Source organism: Coregonus clupeaformis, chromosome 12, assembly GCF_020615455.1.
Source record: "Coregonus clupeaformis isolate EN_2021a chromosome 12, ASM2061545v1, whole genome shotgun sequence".
NCBI lineage: Eukaryota > Metazoa > Chordata > Actinopteri > Salmoniformes > Salmonidae > Coregonus > Coregonus clupeaformis.
Window position 1 is genome coordinate 22,015,450 of NC_059203.1, and position 26,886 is coordinate 22,042,335.

The following is a 26,886-nucleotide window of genomic DNA, read 5'->3' on the forward strand; positions in this document are numbered from 1 at the left end:
ATAAATAAAAAATGACTGAGTAAGTGAAAGGACACTGCTTTTGTCAGATTTGACTTTTCGTAGCAGGTTATGAGAACTTAAATAGCAGGTTAGGATAATTAACATTGCAGGTTATGATAATTAGGTTAAGGTTAGGAAATTAGATAGGGTTAGCTAAAATAAAAAATCATTTCTAGCCATGACCGCCTTCCATTCCTCATTTCCTCGCACTGGTCTGAAAACAATAAAACAATATGGTGGATGTCTACCAATTTGCTCTCATATACTGCTCCAAGTATTTAATGTTAGTGCAGACAAAGGGAAGTAACAAGTAATAGACTGAAATTTCCTTCGCTTTAAATCTACTCCATATGAGACAGATGTAGATGAACACCATATGATTTCACAAATCCTTTATTACCTCACCATCTGTAGGAATTTACACTCTCTTATTAAACAGCAGATTAAGTCGCTACAACTTACATTATTAAATCATTATGTACAATTATATTAACAGACAAAATAAGAACCAACCTTAAAAAGTGCTCCTTGCAGAGCCTGCTCTACATAGCTGAATTTATACAGCCTAACAATAGTTAGTTTTTCCTTCAAATGACCTCCACCACCTGCTCTCTTCACCATCATTAGGCTTCATACGTAATACTTGACTACATTGAAAGCATATGACAATACAAATTGTCCATTCAAATGAGACATTAGTTGCATGTGGTAAGTAGTGTGATGTTTACCAATAGGCTACTATGACTCGTTTATGCTGTGCAATCAAGGGACAATGGCGGTGCACATGAAAAAGCATCAAACTGGAGAACCCACACAATAGCATGCAACTGATAAACTCCATACTTATGTTAAAAAAGGTGCCTCTTCGAAATGATTAGTTATCAAAACAGGAGGACAAAACTGACCATTTGATTGGGTTTTACAGTTAAATGACCAATCTGCCAACTCATTGTCAGCCTCTTCTTGGTTACTACTCACTAGAAAGCTAACAGTGCCTCTGCATGTAAATATATAGACTACCACAAGGGTGGTGTCAAACGTCTTCATCCATAAGTCTAAATCAGTTATGTGTCGTTAACATACATGCAACACCTCCAATTCGTGTGAAATTCGTTCTTGGTACATAGCTTTACCAAAAGATTTAATCACAACTTCAATAAACCATCATGCTCTGTGGGATATAATGATTAGTCTAGGTGTTTGTCCCAAATGTCATCATATTCCCTACATAGGGTACTTCTTTTGAATATAGCCATATGGGACCTGTTAAAAAGTAGTGCACTATTTAGGGAACAGGGTGCCATCTGGGATATATTGGATACACACTAGCGTTAGAAAATGACGCTATAGTGTGATAGAGAATGCAGAGGTGAGCAAATTATGAATAACACACACCATGGGGAAATCATAAGAAAACACATTTCGGTAAAGTTCAGAGATGGCAATGTGCTTTATAATCCTTATATTTAATCAAACGTTGCTTAATGTGACTAGGTCAAAGTATCTTCTGTGAAACTTCATGGACAGTTAATACAGAAGCGTTCAACAAATATAGGAGATGTTGCCATCTTGTGTTCAATAGAAGAACTGCAATACACATATCAACGGCGCAGTTGCAATTGTCAGATAAATAGGCTACCTCACAACAGCACAAACTGAGCTATCATGATTCAATAGACTTTTCTTGGTTGAAAACTAAAAAAGGAATGTTAAAAATGTACAACACAGAAAGCTGTACAAACGTACACCATAAAATACTGTGGGACATGTTTTAACTATATACAATTCTACAATTGAGATTTGTTTGTTTAATCTCTGATCTAGTGTCCCTCCAGTGACTGTTACACAAAAAGTAAAATAAACACAAAAAGTTTAAGTAAACCATTCATTCACACAGTCACCTATTTCCAGTACCTTTGAAAGACTGCATCTTTGCTTTCAGTACCATTCTTTCTTTTGTGCTGCAGCCTTTGTCTGAGAGCTGTTAATTTCAACTCTGACAATAATATTTTCCTCCCATTCAATTACATAAAGAGGAACAACACAGATGTGTATGGACTCGGGAGCTACCTGAAAAAGCGGAATGGCAATAATTACACATTTTTTTTAAACATAAAAAAAGAGAAGTCGTCTCAAGAGTGTCATGATTGAGTGAACTGTGTGTGTGTGTGTTTGTGTGTGTGTGTGTGTGTGTGTGTGTGTGGCAATTGTCCACTACTCCGAAAGATACTACGTGTACTTATGATTTGGACGGATATGGAACAAAGCTACTGTTATGACATAAAGAGAGTCAGGGGGAGAGAGCAATCTGGTTTACCCTAGCAGACAAACAGCGAAACACATTAAAATGTTTCAGGGTTAATGAGATAAGAGGATAGCTTGAGTATTCAGGTGAGTAAAAGGAGGTAGAGAGTGCCGATAACTAAGACTCAAGCCCATAGGAAACCTACTGTATCCAACTGCATTAATTGGTGACAATGTAGTATCTAGAGAATAATGTTTATCAAACGCTAATAAAACATGTCACTACACATTTCACGTGGAAAGGGGTGTTGTGTCTTGAATGGGGGAAAAACCAAAATGGTCCCTTCCATCTCTCGCTCACACTTGCTCTCCATCTAGCTACAACCACCATTTTGATACACATTACAGACTTCCTTTCATTAATTCATATTAGACTACAGAGTGTTGACTTCAGCATGTTTCCATTGACACATCATGTAACATCCCCTTCTTCTAGTTCCACAGAGAGTTCTAGAAGAGAGGCAGAAGCAGATGCCACAACGTGATCCAACTCAGGGCTGAAGGGTGAACGGGTGGGACATACAAACAAAGGCTCCTTGTCCATTTGTGTGTGTGTGTCTCCCTTGCCCTTTCCCTCCTGTCTTGCCCACAGTGGAGGGTGAGAGAAGGGTTCAGCAGTCCAATGCACCACATCCCCTTTTCAAACCCCTGTGTGTGAACAACAGTCACCCATTGCTCCTTAATGTGGAAAAGGGGTGTTTGGGGTCCTTACCCCTAGAACCATTCTTCCCCTCTTCTGACAAGAGGGGGATTGTGTTAATCTGTCTATCGTTCCAGTCCATCCACCCAGTCTGTCCATCCTCCTAACCCACCCCCTCTGAGTTTCCCTCCCCCACTCCAGTGGGTCTCTTAATGTGGTCCCCTCCGCCGGCGTGGTCTCGGTCAGTGGTTCCGCTGTCACAAGTCAGTGACTTTGTTCTCCACGGCTGCAGCGATCTGCTGGAGCCGGTAGCCCAGCTGCATCTTCTGGGCCGTGCTGTCCTCTTCTAGCGCCCCGATGATCTGAGAGAGAGCGAGGAAGGGATGGAGAGAGAAGGAGGGATGGAGAGAGGAGGAGGGATGGAGAGAGGAGGAGGGATGGAGATAGAGAGACAGGGAGATGGAGGGAGAGCAGGATGGGATGGAGTGAGAAAGAGAGAGATGGAGAGAAAGAGAGGGGGTGGAGTGAGAGACAAAGAGATTGAAGGTAAACCAAAGACTCAGCTCTGATGTGTCATTCCATCCAACCACACAAGCGATAATGAAAACTCACCTGGTCATAGTACTTGTTGATGTACTTGTACAACTCGTGTAGGGCAACAAGGTAATTCAACTCTCCTGAGTAATTCTGGAAAAAAATAAAACATTTTGACTTACAAGTCATTACAAATAAATAATAAGCACATCTTAATACGCATACACTTAAATGTGCTAATAGAGGTTCTATTAAAGCTGGTTCTATTAACAATAGGATATATTTAAAGTGTTCTAGGCATGCATTGCTTTAAAGTATAGGCCCACCCTGAAAAGTCCAAAGTTTTACAGCTTGTGCTGAATGATCACTAGATCAGCTATAATCACACATTTAAGGGGTGACAGTAATAAATAAAAAAACATTTTAAAATGAGATACAAGCTGCAATATGTAACTTTTTGGGCGACCCTCAAATTCACATAGAAATGTGAGTTATAGATATGTCATTCTCATTGAAAGCAAGTACAGTGGGGAGAACAAGTATTTGATACACTGCCGATTTTGCAGGTTTTCCTACTTACAAAGCATGTAGAGGTCTGTAACTTTTATCATAGGTACACTTCAACTGTGAGAGACGGAATCTAAAACAAAAATCCAGAAAATCACATTGTATGATTTTTAAGTAATTCATTTGCATTTTATTGCATGACATAAGTATTTGATACATCAGAAAAGCAGAACTTAATATTTGGTACAAAAACCTTTGCAATTACAGAGATCATACGTTTTCTGTAGGTCTTGACCAGGTTTGCACACACTGCAGCAGGGATTTTGGCCCACTCCTCCATACAGACCTTCTCCAGATCCTTCAGGTTTCGGGGCTGTCACTGGGCAATACGGACTTTCAGCTCCCTCCAAAGATTGTCTATTGGGTTCAGGTCTGGAGACTGGCTAGGCCACTCCAGGACCTTGAGATGCTTCTTACGGAGCCACTCCTTAGTTGCCCTGGCTGTGTGTTTCGGGTCGTTGTCATGCTGGAAGACCCAGCCACGACCCATCTTCAATGCTCTTATTGAGGGAAGGAGGTTGTTGGCCAAGATCTCGCGATACATGGCCCCATCCATCCTCCCCTCAATACGGTGCAGTCGTCCTGTCCCCTTTGCAGAAAAGCATCCCCAAAGAATGATGTTTCCACCTCCATGCTTCACGGTTGGGATGGTGTTCTTGGGGTTGTACTCATCCTTCTTCTTCCTCCAAACACGGCGAGTGGAGTTTAGACCAAAAAGCTCTATTTTTGTCTCATCAGACCACATTACTTTCTCCCATTCCTCCTCTGGATCATCCAGATGGTCATTGGCAAACTTCAGACGGGCCTGGACATGCGCTGGCTTGAGCAGGGGGACCTTGCGTGCGCTGCAGGATTTTAATCCATGACGGCGTGGTGTGTTACTAATGGTTTTCTTTGAGACTGTGGTCCCAGCTCTCTTCAGGTCATTGACCAGGTCCTGCCGTGTAGTTCTGGGCTGATCCCTCACTTTCCTCATGATCATTGATGCCCCATGAGGTGAGATCTTGCATGGAGCCCCAGACCGAAGGTGATTGACCGTCATCTTGAACTTCTTCCATTTTCTAATAATTGCGCCAACAGTTGTTGCCTTCTCACCAAGCTGCTTGCCTATTGTCTTGTAGCCCATCCCAGCCTTGTGCAGGTCTACAATTTTATCCCTGATGTCCTTACACAGCTCTCTGGTATTGGCCATTGTGGAGAGGTTGGAGTCTGTTTGATTGAGTGTGTGGACAGGTGTCTTTTATACAGGTAACAAGTTCAAACAGGTGCAGTTAATACAGGTATTGAGTGGAGAACAGGAGGGCTTCTTGAAGAAAAACTACAGGTCTGTGAGAGCCGGAATTCTTACTGGTTGGTAGGTGATCAAATACTTCTGTCATGCAATAAAATGCAAATTAATTACTTCAAAATCATACAATGTGATTTTCTGGATTTTTGTTTTAAATTCCGTCTCTCACAGGTGAAGTGTACCTATGATCAAAATTACAGACCTCTACATGCTTTGTAAGTAGGAAAACCTGCAAAATCGGCAGTGTATCAAATACTTGTTCTCCCCACTGTATAAGAAGCGGCATATCTGTTCTATGTGCGCTATTTCTATGCTTCCCGTTCTTAAGATTGTTTTTTCAAACAGCTGAAAATAAAATATTTTTGGTAATGGAAAATATATTTCACAGCTGTTAAAATAGTACAATGATTCTATACACTATACTTGCTTGTTTTGTGAAATAAACTGAAATTAGGCAAACTATTGGAATTTTAGCAACGAGGAAATGGCAGAGCGATTTCTGCATATTGCACCTTTAACAATAGGACAAAGAACCAGGGGTTGGAACCAAAATTATTTTCCAATTGTCCCGTTCTGAATAGAACCATTTTTTTTTTCGTTACGTTCCACTGTTCCGACCTGCAAAATAAAGTTCTGAAACGGTACGAACCCCCCAAAAAGTACCGGTTTATATAGTTCCTTTCTGTTCCTTTTTAAACCTCCAAATCGTAATAAAAAAACAACATTTAGCTCGATATTAAATTACTTCAATCATCAGTGAGGATAGAGCAGCTTGCTATGGAACGGGCAAGCAATAGCCTAGTTCTTTACAGTGCCTTCAAAAAGTACTGTATTCATACCCCTTGATTTATTCCACATTTTGTTGTTACAGCCTAAATTCATTTTTTTTTCACCCATCTACACACAATACCCCATAATGACAAAGTGAAAACATGTTTTTAGACATTTTTGAAAATGTATTGAAAATGAAATACAGAAAGCTCATTTACATAAGTATTCACACCCCTTTGCTATGACACTCCAAATTGAGCTCAGGTTCATCCAATTTCCTTTGATCATCCTTGAGCTGTCACTACAACTTGATTGGATTCCACCTGTGGCCAATGTCTATATAAGGTCCAACAGCTGACAGTGCATGTCAGAGCATAAACTATACCATGAAGTCCAAGGAACTGTCCGTAGATCTCCGAGATAGAATTGTGATGAGGCATATATCTGGGGAAGGGCATAAAACAATTTCTAGAGTGTTGAACGTTTCCAAGAGCACAGTGGTCTCCATCATTGGGAAATGGACAAAATATGGAACTACCCACTTGGCTGTCCAATCAAACTGAGCAACCGGGCAAGAAGGACCTTGGTCAGGGAGGTGACCAAGAACACAATGACCACTGACAGAACTACAGAGTTCCTTGGCTGAGCTGGGAGAACCTGCCAGAAGGACAATAGACTCTTCAGCACTTCACCAATCTGGGCTTTATGGGAGAGTGGCCAGACGGAAGACACATGACGGCATGCCTGGAGTTTGCAAAAAGGCACGTGAAAGACTGAAATCATAAGGCATAAGATTCTGTGGTCTGATGAGACAAAAATGGAACTCGCTGGCCTGAATGAAAAAGCACTATGTCTGGAGAAAAGCAGGCACAGCTCATCACCCGTCTAACACTATCCCAACCGTGAAGCATGGTAGGTGGCAGCATCTTGCTATGGGGATGCTTTTCAGCGGCAGGGACTGGGAGACTGGTAAGGATAGAGGAAACAATGAATGGAGCCAAATACAGGCAAATCCTTGATGAGAACCTGCTTCAGAGTGCAAACGACCTTAGACTGGGGCGAATATTTATGTTCCAACAGGAATGGTGGAATGGCTTCAGAACAAGAATGTGAAAGTCCTTGAGTGGCCCAGCCAAAGCCCAGACTTGAATCCCATTGAAAATCTGTAGAAAGACTTGAAGGGAGCGGCGGTGAACAGCAATCTATCTAACTTAAGAGCTTGAAAAAAATTGCAAGGAAGAATGGGAGAAAATTCCCAAATCCAGATGTGCAAAGCTGATACAGACATACCCAAGACGCCTCAAAGCTGTAATCGCCACCAAAGGTTCTTCTACAAAAAGTATTGACTCAGGGGTGTGAATACTGCAAAAATACTGCAAAAATTCTAAAAACATGTTTTCATTTTGTCATTATGGGGTATTGTGTGTAGATGGGTGAGAAAAAATATACAGTAGCAGTCAAAAGTTTGGACACACCTACTCATTCAAGGGTTTTTCTTTATTTTTTACTATTTTCTACATTGTATAACAATAGTGAAGACATCAAAACAATGAAATAACACATATGGAATCATGTAGTAACCAAAAAAGCATTAAACAAATCAAAATGTATTTTATAATTTGAGATTCTTCAAATAGCCACCCTTTGCTTTGTACACTCTTGGCATTCTCTCAACCAGCTTCACCTGGAGTTCTCACATATGCTTAGCACTTGTTGGCTGCTTTTCCTTCACACTGCCATCCGACTCATCCCAAACCCTCTCAATTGGGTTGAGGTCGGGGGATTGTGGAGGCCAGGTCATCTGATGCAGCACTCCATCACTCTCCTTCTTGGTAAAATAGCCCTTACACCGCCTGTTGAAAAACAAATGATAGTCCCACTAAGCCCAAACCAGATGGGATGGCGTATCGCTGCAGAATGCTGTGGTAGCCATGCTGGTTAATTGTGCCTTGAATTCTAAATAAATCACAGACAGTGTCACCAGCAAAGCACCCCCACACCATAACACCTCCTCCTCCATGCTTTACGGTGGGAACTACACATGCGGAGATCATCTGTTCACCCACAATGCGTCTCACAAAGACACAGCGGTTGGAAACAAAAATTTCAAATTTGGACTCCAGACCAAAGGACAGATTTCCACCGGTCTAATGTCCATTGCTCGTGTTTCTTGGCCGAAGCAGGTCTCTTATTATTATTGGTGCCCTTTAGTAGTGGTTTCTTTGCAGCAATTCGACCATAAAGGTCTGATTCACACAGTCCCCTCTGACCAGTTGATGTTGAGATGTGTCTGTGACTTGAACTCTGTGAAGCATTTATTTGGGCTGCAATTTCTGAGGCTGATAACTCTAATGAACTTATCCTCTGCAGCAGAGGTAACTCTGGGTCTTCCATTCCTGTGGTGGTCCTCATGAGAGCCAGTTTCATCATTGCACTTGATGATTTTTGTGACTGCACTTGAAGAAACTTTCAAAAAGTTCTTGAAATTTTCCGTATTGACTGACCTTCATGTCTTAAAGTAATGATGGACTGTTGTTTCTCTTTGCTTATTTGAGCTGTTCTTGCCATAATATGGACTTGGTCTTTTTCCAAATAGGGCTATCTTCTGTATACCCCCCTCCCTTGTCACACCACAACTGATTGGCTCAAACGCATTAAGAAGAAAGAAATTCCACAAATTCACTTTTAAGAAGGCACAACTGTTAATTGAAATGCATTCCAGGTGACTACCTCATGAAGCTGGTTGAGAGAATGCCAAGAGTGTGCAAAGCTGTCATCAAGGCAAAGGGTGGCTATTTGAAGAATCTCAAATATAAAATATATTTTGATTTGTTGAACACTTTTTTGGTTACTACATGATTCCATATGTGTTATTTCATAGTTTTGATGTCTTCACTATTCTACAATGTAAAAAATAGTACAAATAAAGAAAAACCCTTGAATGTCCAAACTTTTGACTGGTAGTGTACAGTGAGGGAAAAAAGTATTTGATCCCCTGCTGACTTTGTACGTTTGCCCACTGACAAAGACATGATCAATCTATAATTTTAATGGTAGGTTTATTTGAACAGTGAGAGACAGAATAACAACAAAAAAATCCAGAAAAACGCATGTCAAAAATGTTATAAATTGATTTGCATTTTAATGAGGGAAATAAGTATTTGACCCCTCTGCAAAACATGACTTAGTACTTGGTGGCAAAACCCTTGTTGGCAATCACAGAGTTCAGACGTTTCTTGTAGTTGGCCACCAGGTTTGCACACATCTCATGAGGGATTTTGTCCCACTCCTCTTTGCAGATCTTCTCCAAGTCTTTAAGGTTTCGAGGCTGACGTTTGGCAACTCAAACCTTCAGCTCCCTCCACAGATTTTCTTTGGGATTAAGGTCTGGAGATTAAGGTCTGGGTGCTTCTTCTTGAGCCACTCCTTTGTTGCCTTGGCCGTGTGTTTTGGGTCATTGTCATGCTGGAATACCCATCCACGACCCATTTTCCTGCCAAGATTTGACGGTACATGGCCCCGTCCATCGTCCCTTTGATGCAGTAAAGTTGTCCTGTCCCCTTAGCAGAAAAACACCCCCAAAGCATTATGTTTCCACCTCCATGTTTGACAGTGGGAATGGTGTTCTTGGGGTCATAGGCAGCATTCCTCCTCCTGCAAACACGGCGAGTTGAGTTGATGCCAAAGAGCTCGATTTTGGTCTCACCTGACCACATCACTTTCACCCAGTTCTCCTCTGAATCATTCAGATGTTCAAATGGCAAAATTCAGACAGGCATGTATATGTGCTTTCTTGAGCAGGGGGACCTTGCGGGCACTGCAGGATTTCAATCCTTCACGGCGTAGTGTGTTACCAATTGTTTTCTTGGTGACTATGGTCCCAGCTGCCTTGAGATCATTGACAAGATCCTCCCGTGTAGTTCTGGGCTGATTCCTCACCGTTCTCATGATCATTGCAACTCCACGAGGTGAGATCTTACATGGAGCCCCAGGCCGAGGGAGATTGACAGTTATTTTGTGTTTCTTCCATTTGCGAATAATCGCACCAACTGTTGTCACCTTCTCACCAAGCTGCTTGGTGATGGTCTTGTAGCCCATTCTAGCCTTGTGTAGGTCTACAATCTTGTCCCTGACATCCTTGGAGAGCTCTTTGGTCTTGGCCATGGTGGAGAGTTTGGAATCTGATTGATTGATTGATTGCTTCTGTGGACAGGTGTCTTTTATACAGGTAACAAACTGAGATTAGGAGCACTCCCTTTAAGAGTGTGCTCCTAATCTCAGCTCGTTACCTGTATAAAAGACACCTGGGAGCCAGAAATCTTTCTGATTGAGAGGGGGTCAAATACTTATTTCCCTCATTAAAATGCAAATCAATTTATAACATTTTTGACATGTGTTTTTCTGGATTTTGTTGTTGTTATTCTGTCTCTCACTGTTCAAATAAACCTATCATTAAAATTATAGACTGATCATTTCTTTGTCAGTGGGCAAACATACAAAATCAGCAGGGGATCAAATACTTTTTTCCCTCACTGTATATTGAATGTCTTTGAACTTCTGAGAGTTGGCTTAACGTTGGACCAGAGCTAGCTAACAAGAATTAAAAACATGTCTTACCTTTTTGTAGTTAATTAACCCAATGTGAAATGTGATAACTATAGTATCCTTAACTATCATTGAAGAAGTTAATCCATTTAAAAATCAATCCCTAATTTATGAATCACAGTTGTAACGTCAGTAGGCTACAGTAGACTACGCTTCAGAGGGGGAGGGGCAGGTTGCCTACTTTATTTTATTTTATTTCACCTTTATTTAACCAGGTAAGCCAGTTGAGAACAAGTTCTCATTTACAACTGCGACATGGCCAAGATAAAGCATAGTAGTGCGATAAAAACAACAACACAGAGTTACATATGGGGTAAAAAACATAAAGTCAAAAAATACAACAGAAAATATATATACAGTGTGTGCAAATGTAGCAAGTTATGGAGGTAAGGCAATAAATAGGCTATAGTGCAAAATAATTACAATTAGTATTAACACTGGAATGCTAGATGTGCAAGAGATTATGTGCAAATAGAGATACTGGGGTGCAAAAGAGCAAAATAAATAACAATATAGGGATGAGGTAGTTGGGTGGGCTAATTTCAGATGGGCTGTGTACAGGTGCAGTGATCGGTAAGGTGCTCTGACAACTGATGCTTAAAGTTAGTGAGGGAGATAAGAGTCTCCAGCTTCAGAGATTTTTGCAATTCGTTCCAGTCATTGGCAGCAGAGAACTGGAAGGAATGGCGGCCAAAGGAGGTGTTGGCTTTGGGAATGACCAGTGAGATATACCTGCTGGAGCGCAGACTACGGGTGGGTGCTGCTATGGTGACCAATGAGCTAAGATAAGGCGGGGATTTGCCTAGCAGTAATTTATAGATGGCCTGGAGCCAGTGGGTTTGACGACAAACATGTAGTGAGGACCAGCCAACAAGAGCGTACAGGTCACAGTGGTGGGTAGTGTATGGGGCTTTGGAGACAAAACGGATGGCACTGTGATAGACTACATCCAATTTGCTGAGTAGAGTGTTGGAGGCTATTTTGTAAATGACATCGCCGAAGTCAAGGATCGGTAGGATAGTCCGTTTTACGAGGGCATGTTTGGCAGCATGAGTGAAGGAGGCTTTGTTGCGAAATAGGAAGCCGATTCTAGATTTAACTTTGGATTGGAGATTCTTAATGTGAGTCTGGAAGGAGAGTTTACAGTCTAACCAGACACCTAGGTATTTGTAGTTATCCACATACTCTAGGTCAGACCCGTCGAGAGTGGTGATTCTAGTCGGGTGGGCGGGTGCCAGCAGCGTTCGATTAAAGAGCATGCATTTAGTTTTACTAGTGTTTAAGAGCAGTTGGAGGCTATTGAAGGAGTGTTGTATGGCATTGAAGCTCGTTTGGAGGTTTGTTAACACAGTGTCCAATGAAGGGCCAGATGTATACAAAATGGTGTCGTCTGCGTAGAGGTGGATCTGAGAGTCACCAGCAGCAAGAGCGACATCATTGATATACACGGAGAAAAGAGTCGGCCCAAGAATTGAACCCTGTGGCACCCCCATAGAGACTGCCATAGGCCCAGACAACAGGCCCTCCGATTTGACACACTGAACTCTATCTGAGAAGTAGTTGGTGAACCATGCGAGGCAGTCATTTGAGAAACCAAGGCTATTTAGTCTGCCAATAAGAATGCGGTGGTTGACAGAGTCGAAAGCCTTGGCCAGGTCGATGAAGACGGCTGCACAGTACTGTCTATTATCGATCGCGGTTATAATATCGTTTAGGACCTTGAGCGTGGCTGAAGTTCACCCATGATTGCTCGGAAACCGGATTGCATAGCGGAGAAGGTACGGTGGGATTCGAAATGGTCGGTGATCTGTTTGTTAACTTGGCTTTCAAATACTTTCGAAAGGCAGGGCAGGATGGATATAGGTCTGTAACAGTTTGGATCTAGAGTGTCACCCCCTTTGAAGAGGGGGATGACCGCGGCAGCTTTCCAATCTCTGGGGATCTCAGACGTTACGAAAGAGAGGTTGAACAGACTAGTAATAGGGGTTGCGACAATTTCGGCAGCTAGTTTTAGAAAGAAAGGGTCCAGATTGTCTAGCCCAGCTGATTTGTAGGGGTCCAGATTTTGCAGCTCTTTCAGAACATCAGCTGTCTGAATTTGTGTGAAGGAGAAGCGGGGGGGGCATGGGCAAGTTGCAGCGGAGGGTGCAGAGTTGGTGGCCGGGGTAGTGGTAGCCAGGTGGAAAGCATGGCCAGCCGTAGCAAAATGCTTGTTGAAATTCTCGATTATTGTAGATTTATCGGTGGTGATAGTGTTTCCTAGCCTCAGTGCAGTGGGCAGCTGGGAGGAAGTGCTCTTATTCTCCATGGACTTTACAGTGTCCCAAAACTTTTTGGAGTTAGTGCTACAGGATGCAAATTTCTGTTTGAAAAAGTTAGCCTTTGCTTTCCTGACTGCTTGTGTATATTGGTTCCTAACTTCCCTGAAAAGTTGCATATCGCGGGGGCTATTTGATGCTAATGATCATGAGGAAGGTGAGGGATCAGCCCAGAACTACACGGCAGGACCTGGTCAATGACCTGAAGAGAGCTGGGACCACAGTCTCAAAGAAAACCATTAGTAACACACTAACCCATCATGGATTAAAATCCTGAAGCGCACGCAACGTCCCCCTGCTCAAGCCAGCGCATGTCCAGGCCCGCCTACACACTCACACACACTGGCAAAGACTTCCAGCTGGCCGGCAGACACTGGAATACGTTTCTGTGTGACATAGTGAGGACTTTGCATAGGCGCTTTGTTGCGTTTTTTGTGGGACAGAAAAAAATGGCCGGAACGTAAAACAACGTTATTAACCGGTTCCAATGCTTTTAAAATAACGGTTCTGTTCCGGAACAGTACAGATCACTTTCGTTCCCGGTTCTGTTCCCTGTACTGGATCCAACCCCTTCAAAGAACCGAATCAAGGAATAGTAAACTCCCATAAAAAATATATATATACAGTGGGGAGAACAAGTATTTGATACACTGCCGATTTTGCAGGTTTTCCTACTTACAAAGCACGTAGAGGTCTGTAATTTTTATCATAGGTACACTTCAACTGTGAGAGACGGATTTTAAAACAAAAATCCAGAAAATCACATTGTATGATTTTTAAGTAATTAATTTGCATTTTATTGCATGACATAAGTATTTGATCACCTACCAACCAGTAATAATTCTGGCTCTCACAGACCTGTTAGTTTTTCTTCAAGAAGCCCTCCTGTTCTCCACTCATTACCTGTATTAACTGCACCTGTTTGAACTTGTTACCTGTATAAAAGACACCTGTCCACACACTCAATCAAACAGACTCCAACCTCTCCACAATGGCCAAGACCAGAGAGCTGTGTAAAGACATCACGGATAAAATTGTAGTCCTGCACAAGGCTGGGATAGGCTACAGGACAATAGGCAAGCAGCTTGGTGAGAAGGCAACAACTGTTGGCGCAATTATTAGAAAATGGAAGAAGTTCAAGATGACGGTCAATCACCCTCGGTCTGGGGCTCCATGCAAGATCTCACCTCGTGTGGTATCAATGATCATGAGGAAGGTGAGGGATCAGCCCAGAACTACACGGCAGGACCTGGTCAATGACCTGAAGAGAGCTGGGACCACAGTCTCAAAGAAAACCATTAGTAACACACTAACCCATCATGGATTAAAATCCTGAAGCGCACGCAACGTCCCCCTGCTCAAGCCAGCGCATGTCCAGGCCCGTCTGGAGTTTGCCAATGACCATCTGGATGATCCAGAGGAGGAATGGGAGAAGGTAATGTGGTCTGATGAGACAAAAATAGAGCACTCGCCATGTTTGGAGGAAGAAGAAGGATGAGTACAACCCCAAGAACACAGTCAGAGCAACTAAGGAGTGTCTCCGTAAGAAGCATCTCAAGGTCCTGGAGTGGCCTAGCCAGTCTCCAGACCTGAACCCAATAGAAAATCTTTGAAGGGAGCTGAAAGTCCGTATTGCCCAGCGACAGCCCCGAAACCTGAAGGATCTGGAGAAGGTCTGTATGGAGGAGTGGGCCAAAATCCCTGCTGCAGTGTGTGCAAACCTGGTCAGGTCCTACAGGAAACGTATGATCTCTGTAATTGCAAACAAAGGTTTCTGTACCAAATATTAATTTCTGCTTTTCTGATGTATCAAATACTTATGTCATGCAATAAAATGCAAATGAATTACTTAAAAATCATACAATGTGATTTTCTGGATTTTTGTTTTAGATTCCGTCTCTCACAGTTGAAGTGTACCTATGATAAAAAATTACAGACCTCTACATGCTTTGTAAGTAGGAAAACCTGCAAAATCGGCAGTGTATCAAATACTTGTTCTCCCCACTGTATATACAGGTGCAGCTCAATAAATTAGAATATTGTGGAAAAGTTAAGTAATTTCAATAATTCAATTGACAAAGTGATTAATTACACAACAAGTGAAATAGTTCAAGCCTGTATTTGTTTTAATCTTGATGATTACGGCTTACAGCTCATGAAAACCCCAAAATCAGTATCTCAGAAAATTAGAATATGACATAAGACCAGTGAAAAAAAGAAATGTAATAAAGACATGTCGGCCTTCTGAAAAGTATGTTCTTGTCTTCTGCACAACTGTCAAGTCAGCAGTCTTCCCATGATTGTGAAGCCTACTGAACTGGACTGAGAGACCATTTAAAGGCTCAGGAAACCTTTGCAGGTGTTTTGAGTTAGTTAGCTGATTAGAGTGTGACACCTTGAGTCTACAATATTAAACTTTTACACAATATTAAAATTTTCTGAGATACTGAATTTGGGGTTTTCATGAGCTGTAAGCCGTAATCATCAAGATAAAACAAATACAGCCTTGAACTATTTCGCTTTTTGTGTAATTAATCCACGATATGACTTTGTCAATTGAATTATTGAAATTACTTAACTTTTCCACAATATTCTAATTTATATATATTCATCAAAAAATGGTGCAGAAAATGTCAAGTTTAAGGTAGAGCACTTTTAGAACAGTGCAAAAACTGTGACGATGATGCGTTTGGCAAAAATAGCTTGAGTGAACAGTGTTTACTGAATGAATAAACTGAAGTAAAAGACCAACCCTGGATAGTTCTGCTAGAGCGGAGTTCATCTCCTGGTCACTGGCAGAGATGGTCTGTCTGATGTCAGCGTAGTACCGTACCACCATCTGCTTGTAACGGGGGATGTCTCGGGCATACAGCAGTTTGTTTATTGGTGAATCCTAGAGAGACAGAGAAAGGGAGGGAGAGAGAGAGAGAGAGATTACCAGTTATAAAGAATCACCTCCACCTTCCACCGTCTCCCATGGCCCAGTCAACATCTCCCCTACGCGCATGCACAACCCCAGAGGGGATGGGTTAAATGCAGAAGACACATTTCAGTTGAATGCCTTCAGTTGTGCAACTGACTAGGTATCCCCATTCCTTTCCCTCCTCTCACTCACTCTGCCCAGTTTATGCTCTGAGGTGGTGCAGGAGTCCATGAAGGTCTGGGAGATGACCGTCAACACGGCGTCCACGTGGTCCGAGGGCTGGACGTCAAAGATAAACTGGGGGTTCTTTACAATGTTGATCCAGAACCTCAGGGGCAAACTGGACGGAGGGAACGAGGGAGGGAACGAGGGAGGGAGGGAACGAGGGAGGGAGGGAACGAGAGAGGGAAAGAGGGAACGAGAGAGGGAACGAGGGAGGAAAACAGCGTTACATGTATGGATAAGAACTGTTATTGTTATGTTCACATGTTACATATCATATCACCCAACCACATAATAATGTAAACACACACACGTATGCAAGGACACACACGTGGATGGTCTCAAGAGTCTGTGTGTGTGAGTGTGTACCTGTTGGTCTTCCAGATGTGGATGGAATCAGGATGTGTGTGCGCGCGCGGCCGTCTATCCACGTACATGCGCGTGCGTGTGTGTGTGTGTGCTTCTGCATCGGTATGTATGTACCTGTTGGTCTTCCAGATATGGATGGTCTCGGGGTCGGTGATGGCGTGGTGCTGCGCCTGGTCATCCAGCAGGTCAAAGAAGTACTTGACAGCCAGTGGAACGGGACGACTGGTGGACAGGATCACCGTGAACAGGTCATCCACAAACTTCTGCAGAGTGCCCTGTGGAGGGAGGGAGGGAGATTGGGAAAGGTTAGGGTTTTTGCGCAATTTTGAAAGTGAATGTGGGAGTGTCTGTGTGTAATAATAATTCATTATAATTTGGGGGGTGATTATGTTTGTCCTGTTACACACTTGTGGAAATGTAATGGAAATGTGTTTCTTGCATATCCCAACTCCCCCTGAGACACCCGCTGGGAGTGGGGTCACGGCCACGGTCACCATTGTCCAGCGCCCCTGGAGAAACTGGGGTTAAGTGCCTTGCTCAGGGCACAGCTACAGATGTTTCACCTTGTCGGCTCTGGGATTTGAACCAGTGACCTATCAGTTACTGGCCCACAGGTCTAACCTCCAGGCTATCTGCCGTGTGTGTGTGTGTGTGTACGTCTACAGTATCTGCCGTGTGTGTGTGTGTATGTATGTGTGTGTGTGTGTGTGTACGTCTACAGTATCTGCCGGGCGTGTGTGTGTGTCATGTGTGCATCCAGTATCTACCTTCATAGAGAGCAGTCGTGTGAGGTAGATCTCTGGTATAGCCTTGGCCCTCTCCCTCTCCCGCACACTGCCCCGGCGGTGCTTGGGTAGCTCAGGCTCCTCGCCGGCCTTGACCAGGTGCCACAGCCTCACCCCGCCCTCGTCTGCATCCTCCAGCATGGGCGTCTCTGAACAGGGGGAGGACGACAGAAGAAAGGAAAAAGGTTGAGAAAGAAAGAGAGTTAGCAAAAAAAAGGGCAATTTCAAATGTTATATAGTTATTTGTACATATTTCACAAAAGTTAACATTTGAGTCAACGTTTCAGCCTAGTGGACTTTCTCAAGATGAGATGCATCCATACTTATTCTACAAAAACTTAGTGGAAGTGGTCACTGTAGTGGAACAACAAGACATTTCCCAGAGAGTGTGGAACTAAAATGCAAGTGGAACTCACTTTCCCCTGCCACGTAGTCGTGGTTGTCGTGGTGAATGTGTTTGCTGTGGCGCGGGACCAAAGCCACTGTCGCTCCATCTGGAACCTGAAACACAACAACAACAGTGTTATAAATCTCTCATGAATACGATATAGATGCACTATGAAGGCTTATGAATGCCCTATGAAGGTTTATGAATGCTTTATGATTGCACCATGAAGTCTTATGAATGCTTTGTGAATGCTTATGAAGGGTTAATGAAGTGTAATATACCATTAATAAAGGCTTAGAAACATGAATTTGATCAAAATCGTAAGACCATTATGAATGCTTTATGAAGGCTTTATGAATGCTTTACAGAGTGTTATAAACTCTTTATAAAGCTTTATGACGGCTCGATGTGGGTGCAGACCTTGTAATGTTGGAGTGTGTTGAGGCGTTTCCAGTTGCCCTGGACAATAGACGTCAGGTCTTCATCAGACAGGATCAGATGACCTGCTACACCGGACCTCCACTCTGAAACACAAACGCAGTATGTTAGACAGGCCTATAGACAGAATGAAATAGAACACCATTATAATACACTATAGGCTCAGTCACTAGCAAGTAACATTATTCATCAGATCCAGTGTGTGTGAGAGAGAGAGTAAGTGAGGGAGGGGGAGGGGGAGGGGGAGGGCCCATCTTCCCAGAGGTGCAACCAGGTTACTATTATTCGAGTCTCAAGTCACAAGGTCAGTCTCAAGTCACAAGGTCAGAGTCTCAAGTCACAAGGTCAGAGTCTCAAGTCACAAGGTCAGAGTCTCAAGTCACAAGGTCAGAGTCTCAAGTTGAGTCCCAAGTAGAACGGGTCAAGACTCGAGTCAAGTCCAAGTCGTGCATTCTAAGAACAAGTCAAGTCAAGTCACAAGTCAAGTAAAAAACAAAATCTATACATGCAATGACTTGTTCAACTACAAATCTGTTTCTATTTATTGAGGCTACCAGACAGCCTTTTCATTATTTTGTCTAATCTAATTATAAAATAGGGACCTTGTAGCAGTCTTAAGGGCATTAAAACAGCAGAAGGCAAGGCAGGTTGATGTGCTCACAGTGTAGATTTATTTACAGGTCTTGGTGATCCAATGGTGAAAGCGCCATATCATACAAAATATACAAGTAGATTTACCAAATATACACGGGCAATAGCCCAAAAGAAATATCCTCTGTATCAGGCTTAACCTGTCCTATTTCAACGGACACAGGTAGAGGGCAAGACTGTACAGCCTCCCCTTGAGAAACCAAATGGACTCTGTCTAACAGGAGCTCAAACAGGTAGACCTGCATAATATAACCACTTGGCCCCCAGGACCAGACAATTACGCAATTGGCAAATGCAACCAATAAACTGGTTCTGCAATGCAAAAGGCAATTTCCACATCAATTTTTACATTGGTACATTTGGCTTAATCAGACTTAATTATTTTTTATGATATTTCAACACCATGCATACATGGAACAATAATTTTCTCTTATTGAACGTTCTCACTCCAAAGCTGAGGCACGCAGGCTCCTATTACGCAATGACAGAGACATAGGACACAAACACACGGAACTCCGACATAACCTGGGAACAAAGGAAACCATACATTTAATTAAATAAACAAAACTTCTACCTCATGAGTCTTGCGAACGTTCATGTGCACTATAAACATCGCGCCCACTCAGAGCAGGGTAAGAAACGGTTGGCTAAATTAAAATGTATCGTAGGCCTATCAAACATGAAACAGAAATGTCTACCTGTTGCAATAGGTACGGAGATGGAATGATGAAACGCTAGCAATTATTTTAGTATGAAATGGAATATAGATTTACCACATAGCATTTAGCAAAATAAAACATTTCAACAAGAGAAAAAAGGCGCTCTCCACTGGTGGGAGTTTGGAGAGCGTCTTCACACAGTAGGCTAATGATTCATTTTAACACATTCCAAATGCAAGCTTCATAAATAAATTATAAATTTCTAGTAATTATTACATACCTAAAGACCTTTAAGGCCTACGCGAGTAATTGATGCCCCATTGCTGGTGAGCTTACAAAGTAAACAGTTAATATTATTGATCACCAAATCATTTTTGGAGCTGCATATTTATTTATTATGGCAATCCTTTCCCCCTACAATTTGAAGTTTGAGCTTTACCCGATCCTATAGCTGTACGGCAAATCAGAAATCTGTTCGCTAGCTCACCCGACCTGTGTTGATTGACAGTTTGCTGGTCCATTCAGAGTGCCGAGTGTGCGCTTCACTAACCAATCTGCTGCAACTTGCATGTTTGTTTTTTTAACAAGGGCGATGCTGTGGCTCCTGTATCTGGCTGCATGTAGAGTAATCCACGTAGACTCTGTGCCACAAAATGAGTGACAAAATATTACAAAACCTGGCCAGATCATTTCAAGTCATCAGTCTCAAGTCAAAGCCGAGTCTTGAGGCTCCAAGTCCAAGTCAAGTCTCAAGTTATTTTATATCAAGTCGAGTCTCAAGTCATCAAATTTGTGACTCGAGTCCACAACTCTGCATCTTCCTGTGTGTGTGTGTGTGTGTGTGTGTGTGTGTTCCTCACCCAGGTCCAGAGAGTCTGTGTGTGGCCGGTGGGAGAAGGAGGTGCCCTTGTAGACCTGGTCCAGGAGTTTCTCCTTCACCTGGGTGATGGTGTCTATATCCAGCACCTTGGAGGGAAGCAGCTGCGTCTCATTCACCCCCCCGCCCTGCATCAACACGTTCAGGGTCTGGGGGGGGTACGAGAGAATGAGCTTTCAATCACTCACAAAACACACTTTCTTGGATGTATTTTATTTTTCCAATGTTTATATTCGTCTTTAGATCTATTTATCTTATCTCAGGTTTTTCACTGAAGAAAGAAAAGAGTGTGTTTGTGTGTGTGGTTAGACTGAGTGCACATGTGTGCCTTTCGTGAAACAACACTGCCACTTTTCCCCTTTACTAGCACTGACTTTGCTGATAGCTACTTTATTGAGGAAAAATGTACTTACTGTGACTGAGATATGCGGTTGTCCCACCTAGCTATCTTAAGGTGAGTGCACTAACTGTCGGTCTGAATGTGTGTGTGTTTTTGTGTGTCCGTATGAGTGTGTGTCTGAATGCCTGAGTGTGTGTATCCTCACCAGGGTCTTGTACTCAACGTCCTCTCGGAGCAGACGGTTGTCGTTGAGCGTGTATTTGGCCTTGCCCGTCACCGCGTCCACCGGCCCCTTGTCCACCTGATGCTTGATAGCCCTGAACAACATGTAGAGAGACTCGCCTGCAGAGTCCTGGAGAGAGGGGGAGACAACAACAGTTAGCATCATGCTAGCAAAACAGGTACACAATTAGCATCATGCTAACAAATGTAGGTAAACAGTTAGCATCATGATAACCAATCCGGTAAACAATTAGCATCATGCTAACAATCATTGTCCTGGGAAAGACGAGGTTACACGACATTTACCAACATGCTAAAAATGAATTCCTCCATTTCCACCGCTAATGAATGTTAATGCTAGTAGGCATTTTGACCCAGGTAAGATATATTTAGCCAAGTCTGCTTAAAACTGGCATGGATAATGTAGCCAAGATTCACAAGCATGGAATAAAGCCTTGGCCCAGTTGGAATTCTTTGAAAGTGCATCCTTCCTTCTTTGACGTCATTACTGATTAGAAATGACTGGACAGGTGAAAGCCATGTGGTGGAGTCCTTTCATTTCTGTCTAAACAGTGATTACTTCAAGGAAGTACTCATTACTGACGCGACTCATGTAGAACACAGAGAGGGAGAGCGGTGACACACTGGTCAGGAAAATACTCTATTGTAAATGCAATATTCGCGCAGAAATGGGTTGAGCTTTGATTGGTTCTCGCAAACGTTTTTTTATTTCCTTTAGAGCTCACTTTGTTTGGATGTGAAAATCCAACAGTTGTATTGGAAGGGGCGGTTCTCAGGGGCTGTTTTTGGTTGTACATGTGGGTGTTTGAGTGAGAAATACACAGAGGAGAACCAAATCAGTAAACAAGAACAGCCCCATTCATTAATTGACGCTTCGTGCCTTCAACATCAAGGAACCTTTCCAGACTCTGAAGTCAGGAAGACTGAGTTTGGCGTTTGCCAGACTAATCATTTCCTCCTCTGTGTAGAAGTAATTCCTGTGGACCGACTCACCCTGAGAAAAGCATAGAGGCAGATGGACATCCAGTTGGTCAGCAGCTTCTCCACCACTGTCTCCGTTCTGCAAAGTAAAAAATCAGTTACACGTATTCTCTCTCCCACACACACACCCTGACCTGCACACCCCCACACACACCCTCTCCATCCCTTCCTATCTTACCTCCGGAGCATGAGTTTGGGGTTCTTGACCACGTACTGCTCCACCAGGTCGTTGAGCAAGGTCTTGAGGATGTCGGTGAAGTACTCCAGTTTACCATGCAGTGCCACCGTCAGGAGAGAGGCCACGTAGGCCCGGTCCCTTGGCGAGAACGTCCGCTGGCTCTCCAGAGTATGGATGAACTGGTACGGAGGAGAAAGAGGAGGGAGAGGAACGACAGTGAGAAAAAATAAAAAGGTAGCGGCTAAATATCTCTCCCATGATATTTCTACCCCAGGGGAGGCTGGTGTAGTGAAGAAGAGGATGGTTCTCCTCTGTAATTTCAGTAACAAACAAAAAAACGTATTTAGGAATCCCCCTTGTTATAAAACTATACCTCTGTTATAGGCTACCACTACACAGCTCAAAACCATAGAAATAGACTCCATAGAAAGGCCTTGGGACCTTTGACCCTGGCAATTTGACTGGTAAACTCATGGGTACATCTGCGATGGCTGACTGGTATTATGATGAGATCTGACACTGGATTGCCATGGTACAATATAATATTAACTGATATGGCTCATGCAATGCAATGTATTTTTTGTAATGTCAGTTGAGTTGACTCAACAAATCACAGCACAGATTGATGGGAACATTTCCTGCTTTTACTTCCTGCTTTGCTCCTATGGGTACACCAGTCCACCCATTATGCCACCATTGACTTGAATTGGGAGGCCTTTTCTATGGATTCTGTTTCTATGGTTCGAACCCTGGTTTTAGTATTGCTAGGTGAGGTCGGCTACAAATATTCTTCATTGCAGTCATTGCAGTCTCACATTGCTTGCTTTCCTTCAAAACCACTTGTCTAAAACAAACCTTCAAGAGTCCAATAACATGGTAAGAATCAATCCAGTTCTTTCACCAATCATCATCACTGTCCCCCTACCTTGGTAAGGAACAGTTTGCTGTTGAGCAGGTTAGAGAGCTGCACCAGGCCCTGCTCCACCGTGGCCCGTCGACACTCCTGCACGTCCAGATCCCTCCGCAGGGGTGACTCGCGGTGGCCCGGGAAGAAGATCCGCTCTGTATAGCGCCGGTAGTCCAGGAAGGGGATGCCCGAGCCCACCAGGTCACTGGACATGTCCATCATCTCCGTCATCAGGTCTAGGGGGGCGGGGTCAGGAGTTCAAAGGTTAAAGCGGTGTGACCTTGCTCGGAACATGTGCCAATCGAAAAAGGGGTGAGTTTTATTTGTTTTGTTTATTTGGATCCCCATTAGTTTTTGCAAGCTTCGTAAAACAACAGGTGTTCCCAACAATGGAGAGAGAAAAATAGAAAAAGAATAGAAAGATAATAACAGGAGGAATAAATACAACAATAAATAAATAAACAGGAATAAATACAAGAGCAGCTACTTCCTGTGGTCCACAAAAAATAAATCATGACAAGTAAAGCACTGATAGACAAAGACAGTCACACAAATTAAAAATACAATGATATTCAAACAATACAACTAAAAACTAATACAAATAATACAACAAAAAAGAATGTGTGTGTTAGGGTGTGTCTGTGTGTGTGTGTGTGTTTGTGTGTGTCCAATCACAGTCCCCGCCATTCCAGTGAAAGTCAGTGGAGAAAAGAGGCCCTTTAAAAAGGCTATACGGAACTTTTGGAATGAAGCCAAAAGGGTCAGCTAAATGAACAGATATATTGTCCAGAAGTTACCTCATTGGACAGAAAGGGGCACACCTCCCCACAACCATGAGAAACTTCCCTCAGGGAGCTCGACTCATGGTTTTTAATGTTGTCAATGTCATTGTACAGCCAAGTTTCCACACTTTGGTGTGGACAATAAAGTTTATTCTAGTCCGACTGAACTGGTCTGTTGACGTTGAAACTAGATGCTGAGAATTGTGTTATTGCTTCAAAAGCGATGAATGTTGACATTGGGCGAGGAGTGGGGCCAAAATTAAACTTGTTATTGTCAGAAGCCCACTGAGTGGAATTTGGAGACATTTCATACGTACAGGGGGATTATTTGATGAGATCATTTTATAAAGAAAGTTCTCAAGCATCTCGTTTTTCAATTTTTCCTAGCTTCTATCGAGTTCTATCGGGGTACACACACTGAAAGGATTGGATATTCTATCGGGATTCACACACTGAAAGGATTGGATAGGTGAGAAATATAGAAAGAGCCTGCTACTCTCCTATTGGGGGGTTAGTAATATATTGAAATGTCTCTCTTCCCATGTCTCTTCCTCTCTCATTTCATATCTCTCTGTCTCATTTGGAGAGATTAAGGTGTGTTAGTGCTGGGCTGGAACAAAAGCCTGTACACTGCCGCCCTCCAGGACCAGAAGTGCCCAACCACTATTCTATTTAGACTGTCTGCTGTGGTGTGTGACTGAATTGGGAACTCTTTCTCGCAGCAGTATCCCCAACTCTTTCTTGTCACTTCTCTTACCCTATACCACAGTCTCTCTCTATATCCCTCTGTCCCTCTGACCCTGCCTGTGGGGGAGAAGGTTAGTGCATAGAAATATATTGCATCTACTTGTACCTCCTAGTTATGGGAACCCTCAATATGGCCATTGACTTGAATGGGGATGCTGGTTCTAGTAATTATAGTTCTATGGGTTAGTTAGTTTTGGGGTCTGACCTGTGAACTCCTTCTTGCAGCGGTCTCTCACGCTGGTCTCCAGGTTCTCCAGTTGGATCTGAACCTTCTTGTAGTCCCTCAGAGCCTGCTTACTCTTCCTCCTGTTAACACACGCACATTAGAACTGGACTCACATCCCAAGATACATAAGGTTCACGTAAACAAATACTTGCGCACACACACATACCTGTAGATGAGCACTATGATGAGGACGATGAGGGCTAGGATGGAGGACCCCACGCCCACCCCTACCTGGGCCTCCAGGGGGAAGGTGGACAGGCTGAGGGTGTCGTACTGCACCCTGCCCAGGGAGAAGTTCAGGTTGCCCATGTGGACCTGGAACACACACAGACAAATCTGCTATGGCGCTAGACTGTACAAACTGGGGTTAGGGTTAGTTTGGGTTAAGCTTAGTTAGCCTCAAATGGGGTGAGGGAGCCAATTGAGATGTGTCAACCGTGCTTTATCAGAAAACCTTACTGTTGACTCAGTCCTTCCCCCACTTTCCTTTCCTCAATGTCTCTCTCTCAAAGCGCATTGGAGGATGAGGTCCGAGGGAGGGACCTTGGATCCTCTCCTCCAATGCGCTTTGAGAGAGAAGTGAGAAACGGAGGAAACAAGGACAGGGGAAGCACGGATTTGACAACTAATAACGTTTTTAGACACAGCCCTATTGTGTTGGAATGAATGCTCTTATCTATCTTGTGTACTGTAATGTGTATTTTTGTCTTTGGTTTAGTGCGTATAGGAACGGAACTGCAGAGGCGGAGGTGGTCTCACAGTGAACTCGGGCAGCGTGTCGGCACCCTCGCGTTTCCTTCCGCCGTTGGGGGGTCCCGGGAAGGGCTGTTGAGGTGGCGGCTCGCAGTACAGGTGGTTCCTGGTCAGGGTCTTCACGGCACACACCCCCTCCCCGACCAGCACCACCACCTCCTCTTTAGAGATGGCCAGGTCCAAGTTCTCACCCTGGGGGGGCGGACGGACGGACGGACATAGAAAGACTTAAGCGGAGTATGAGATGAGAGGGAGGAGAGGGAGAACTAGAGAGAGGGAGAGAATATATTACCACACTGAGCATCATGCTTGAATCAAAACGTCTGCATTCCTTGCCTTTTCTTTGGAACATTCCTCTTTTTTCCCAACGTGCAGGTCTATCTCACATGGGAGTCTAGCCTTCTACTAAATTCCAGACAGGCGGATAGAATGAAAGCGTTTCATTTCCGACTGCAACTTTCGGCTGCAAGGCCTTCCAGTTGAGTGGAAAGTCTTGCAGTAAAAAATAAAAAATAAAACATACTTTCCATTCTATCCCCTTGCCTTGGCTTTATAGTAGTAGTTAGCGGGTAATGCTAACCTCCAGCTGTCAACTGTACATGCTGTTAGATTGAAGCTGGCTAGCCTCCAGCAGCTTATTTAACAAGTTGAGAGAGTAGCAGCTAGTGGCTAATGCTAACCTCCAGCTGAATAAAGCTTCCTGGGTTGTAGCGGTAGGGCTTGAGGGGCTCCTGCTGGTTGAGCGGGTGCAGCACGGGGTTAGGCTCGTAGCTGAAGGCCCCCTGGGGGCTGACGGCGCCAAACGGGAAGTGCAGGTTGTCCAGGAGGAAGGCCACATCCACCCGCGAGCCCCACACAGAAGACTCCACTGCCGGGCTCCGGCACAGGATCAGAATGGACGAGTTGACCTCGCAACGCTCCATGTACTGGTGGGGGAGATAGAGAAAAGGGGGAGGGGTAAATCAAGCCATCAATCAACTGTATTTATAAAGCACTTTTTACATCAGCAGTTGTCACAAAGTACTATTCAATAACCCAAGATGGAGGGCAGTGGGGGAGAAAGAGATGGAGAGGTGAGGGAGGGGAGAGGTGAGGGAGAGGAAGAGGTGAGGGAGGGGAAGAGGTGAGGGAGGGAGAAAGAGAGTAAGGAATTTCATTGAGTACGAAAAAAGTATGAAATGTATGCACTCACTACTGTAAGTCGCTCTGGATAAAAGCGTCTGGTAAATGACTAAAAAGTAAAATGTAAAATTTTTGTAATGAAAGCCTGAGACATAGTCACAATATTATTTATTAGAATAGACTTTCATCTCCGAAATACAGGAGAAAGATGAATGACATCTTTACAGTCTGTCCACCCTCTCTCACGCACGCACTCTCCCTATCCACA

At 43.5% G+C, this 26,886-nt stretch overlaps 1 protein-coding gene across 2 annotated transcripts in view; it reads right to left on the minus strand.

Annotated features, from left to right (window-relative positions):
- Positions 1-377: 377 nt before the first annotated feature.
- The window catches only part of LOC121578006 (plexin-B1), a 131,084-nt gene continuing 104,575 nt past the window's right edge, over positions 378-26,886 (minus strand). Inside the window, exons 21-38 of one of the 2 annotated variants that reach the window (XM_045223748.1) lie at positions 26,689-26,727; positions 26,177-26,422; positions 25,503-25,688; positions 24,910-25,058; positions 24,723-24,823; positions 23,007-23,224; positions 22,082-22,260; positions 21,916-21,982; positions 20,885-21,031; positions 20,323-20,488; positions 18,135-18,238; positions 17,743-17,827; positions 17,309-17,475; positions 16,656-16,816; positions 16,143-16,290; positions 15,780-15,920; positions 3,557-3,631; positions 378-3,306 (exon numbers count right to left, since the gene is read on the minus strand). In XM_045223748.1, coding sequence (XP_045079683.1) covers positions 3,202-3,306; positions 3,557-3,631; positions 15,780-15,920; positions 16,143-16,290; positions 16,656-16,816; positions 17,309-17,475; positions 17,743-17,827; positions 18,135-18,238; positions 20,323-20,488; positions 20,885-21,031; positions 21,916-21,982; positions 22,082-22,260; positions 23,007-23,224; positions 24,723-24,823; positions 24,910-25,058; positions 25,503-25,688; positions 26,177-26,422; positions 26,689-26,727 — 2,484 coding nt within the window. In that variant the 3' untranslated portion in view covers positions 378-3,201. The remainder of the gene's footprint in view (positions 3,307-3,556; positions 3,632-15,779; positions 15,921-16,142; positions 16,291-16,655; positions 16,817-17,308; positions 17,476-17,742; positions 17,828-18,134; positions 18,239-20,322; positions 20,489-20,884; positions 21,032-21,915; positions 21,983-22,081; positions 22,261-23,006; positions 23,225-24,722; positions 24,824-24,909; positions 25,059-25,502; positions 25,689-26,176; positions 26,423-26,688; positions 26,728-26,886) is intronic. The other variant, XM_045223749.1, reaches the window with a different exon arrangement.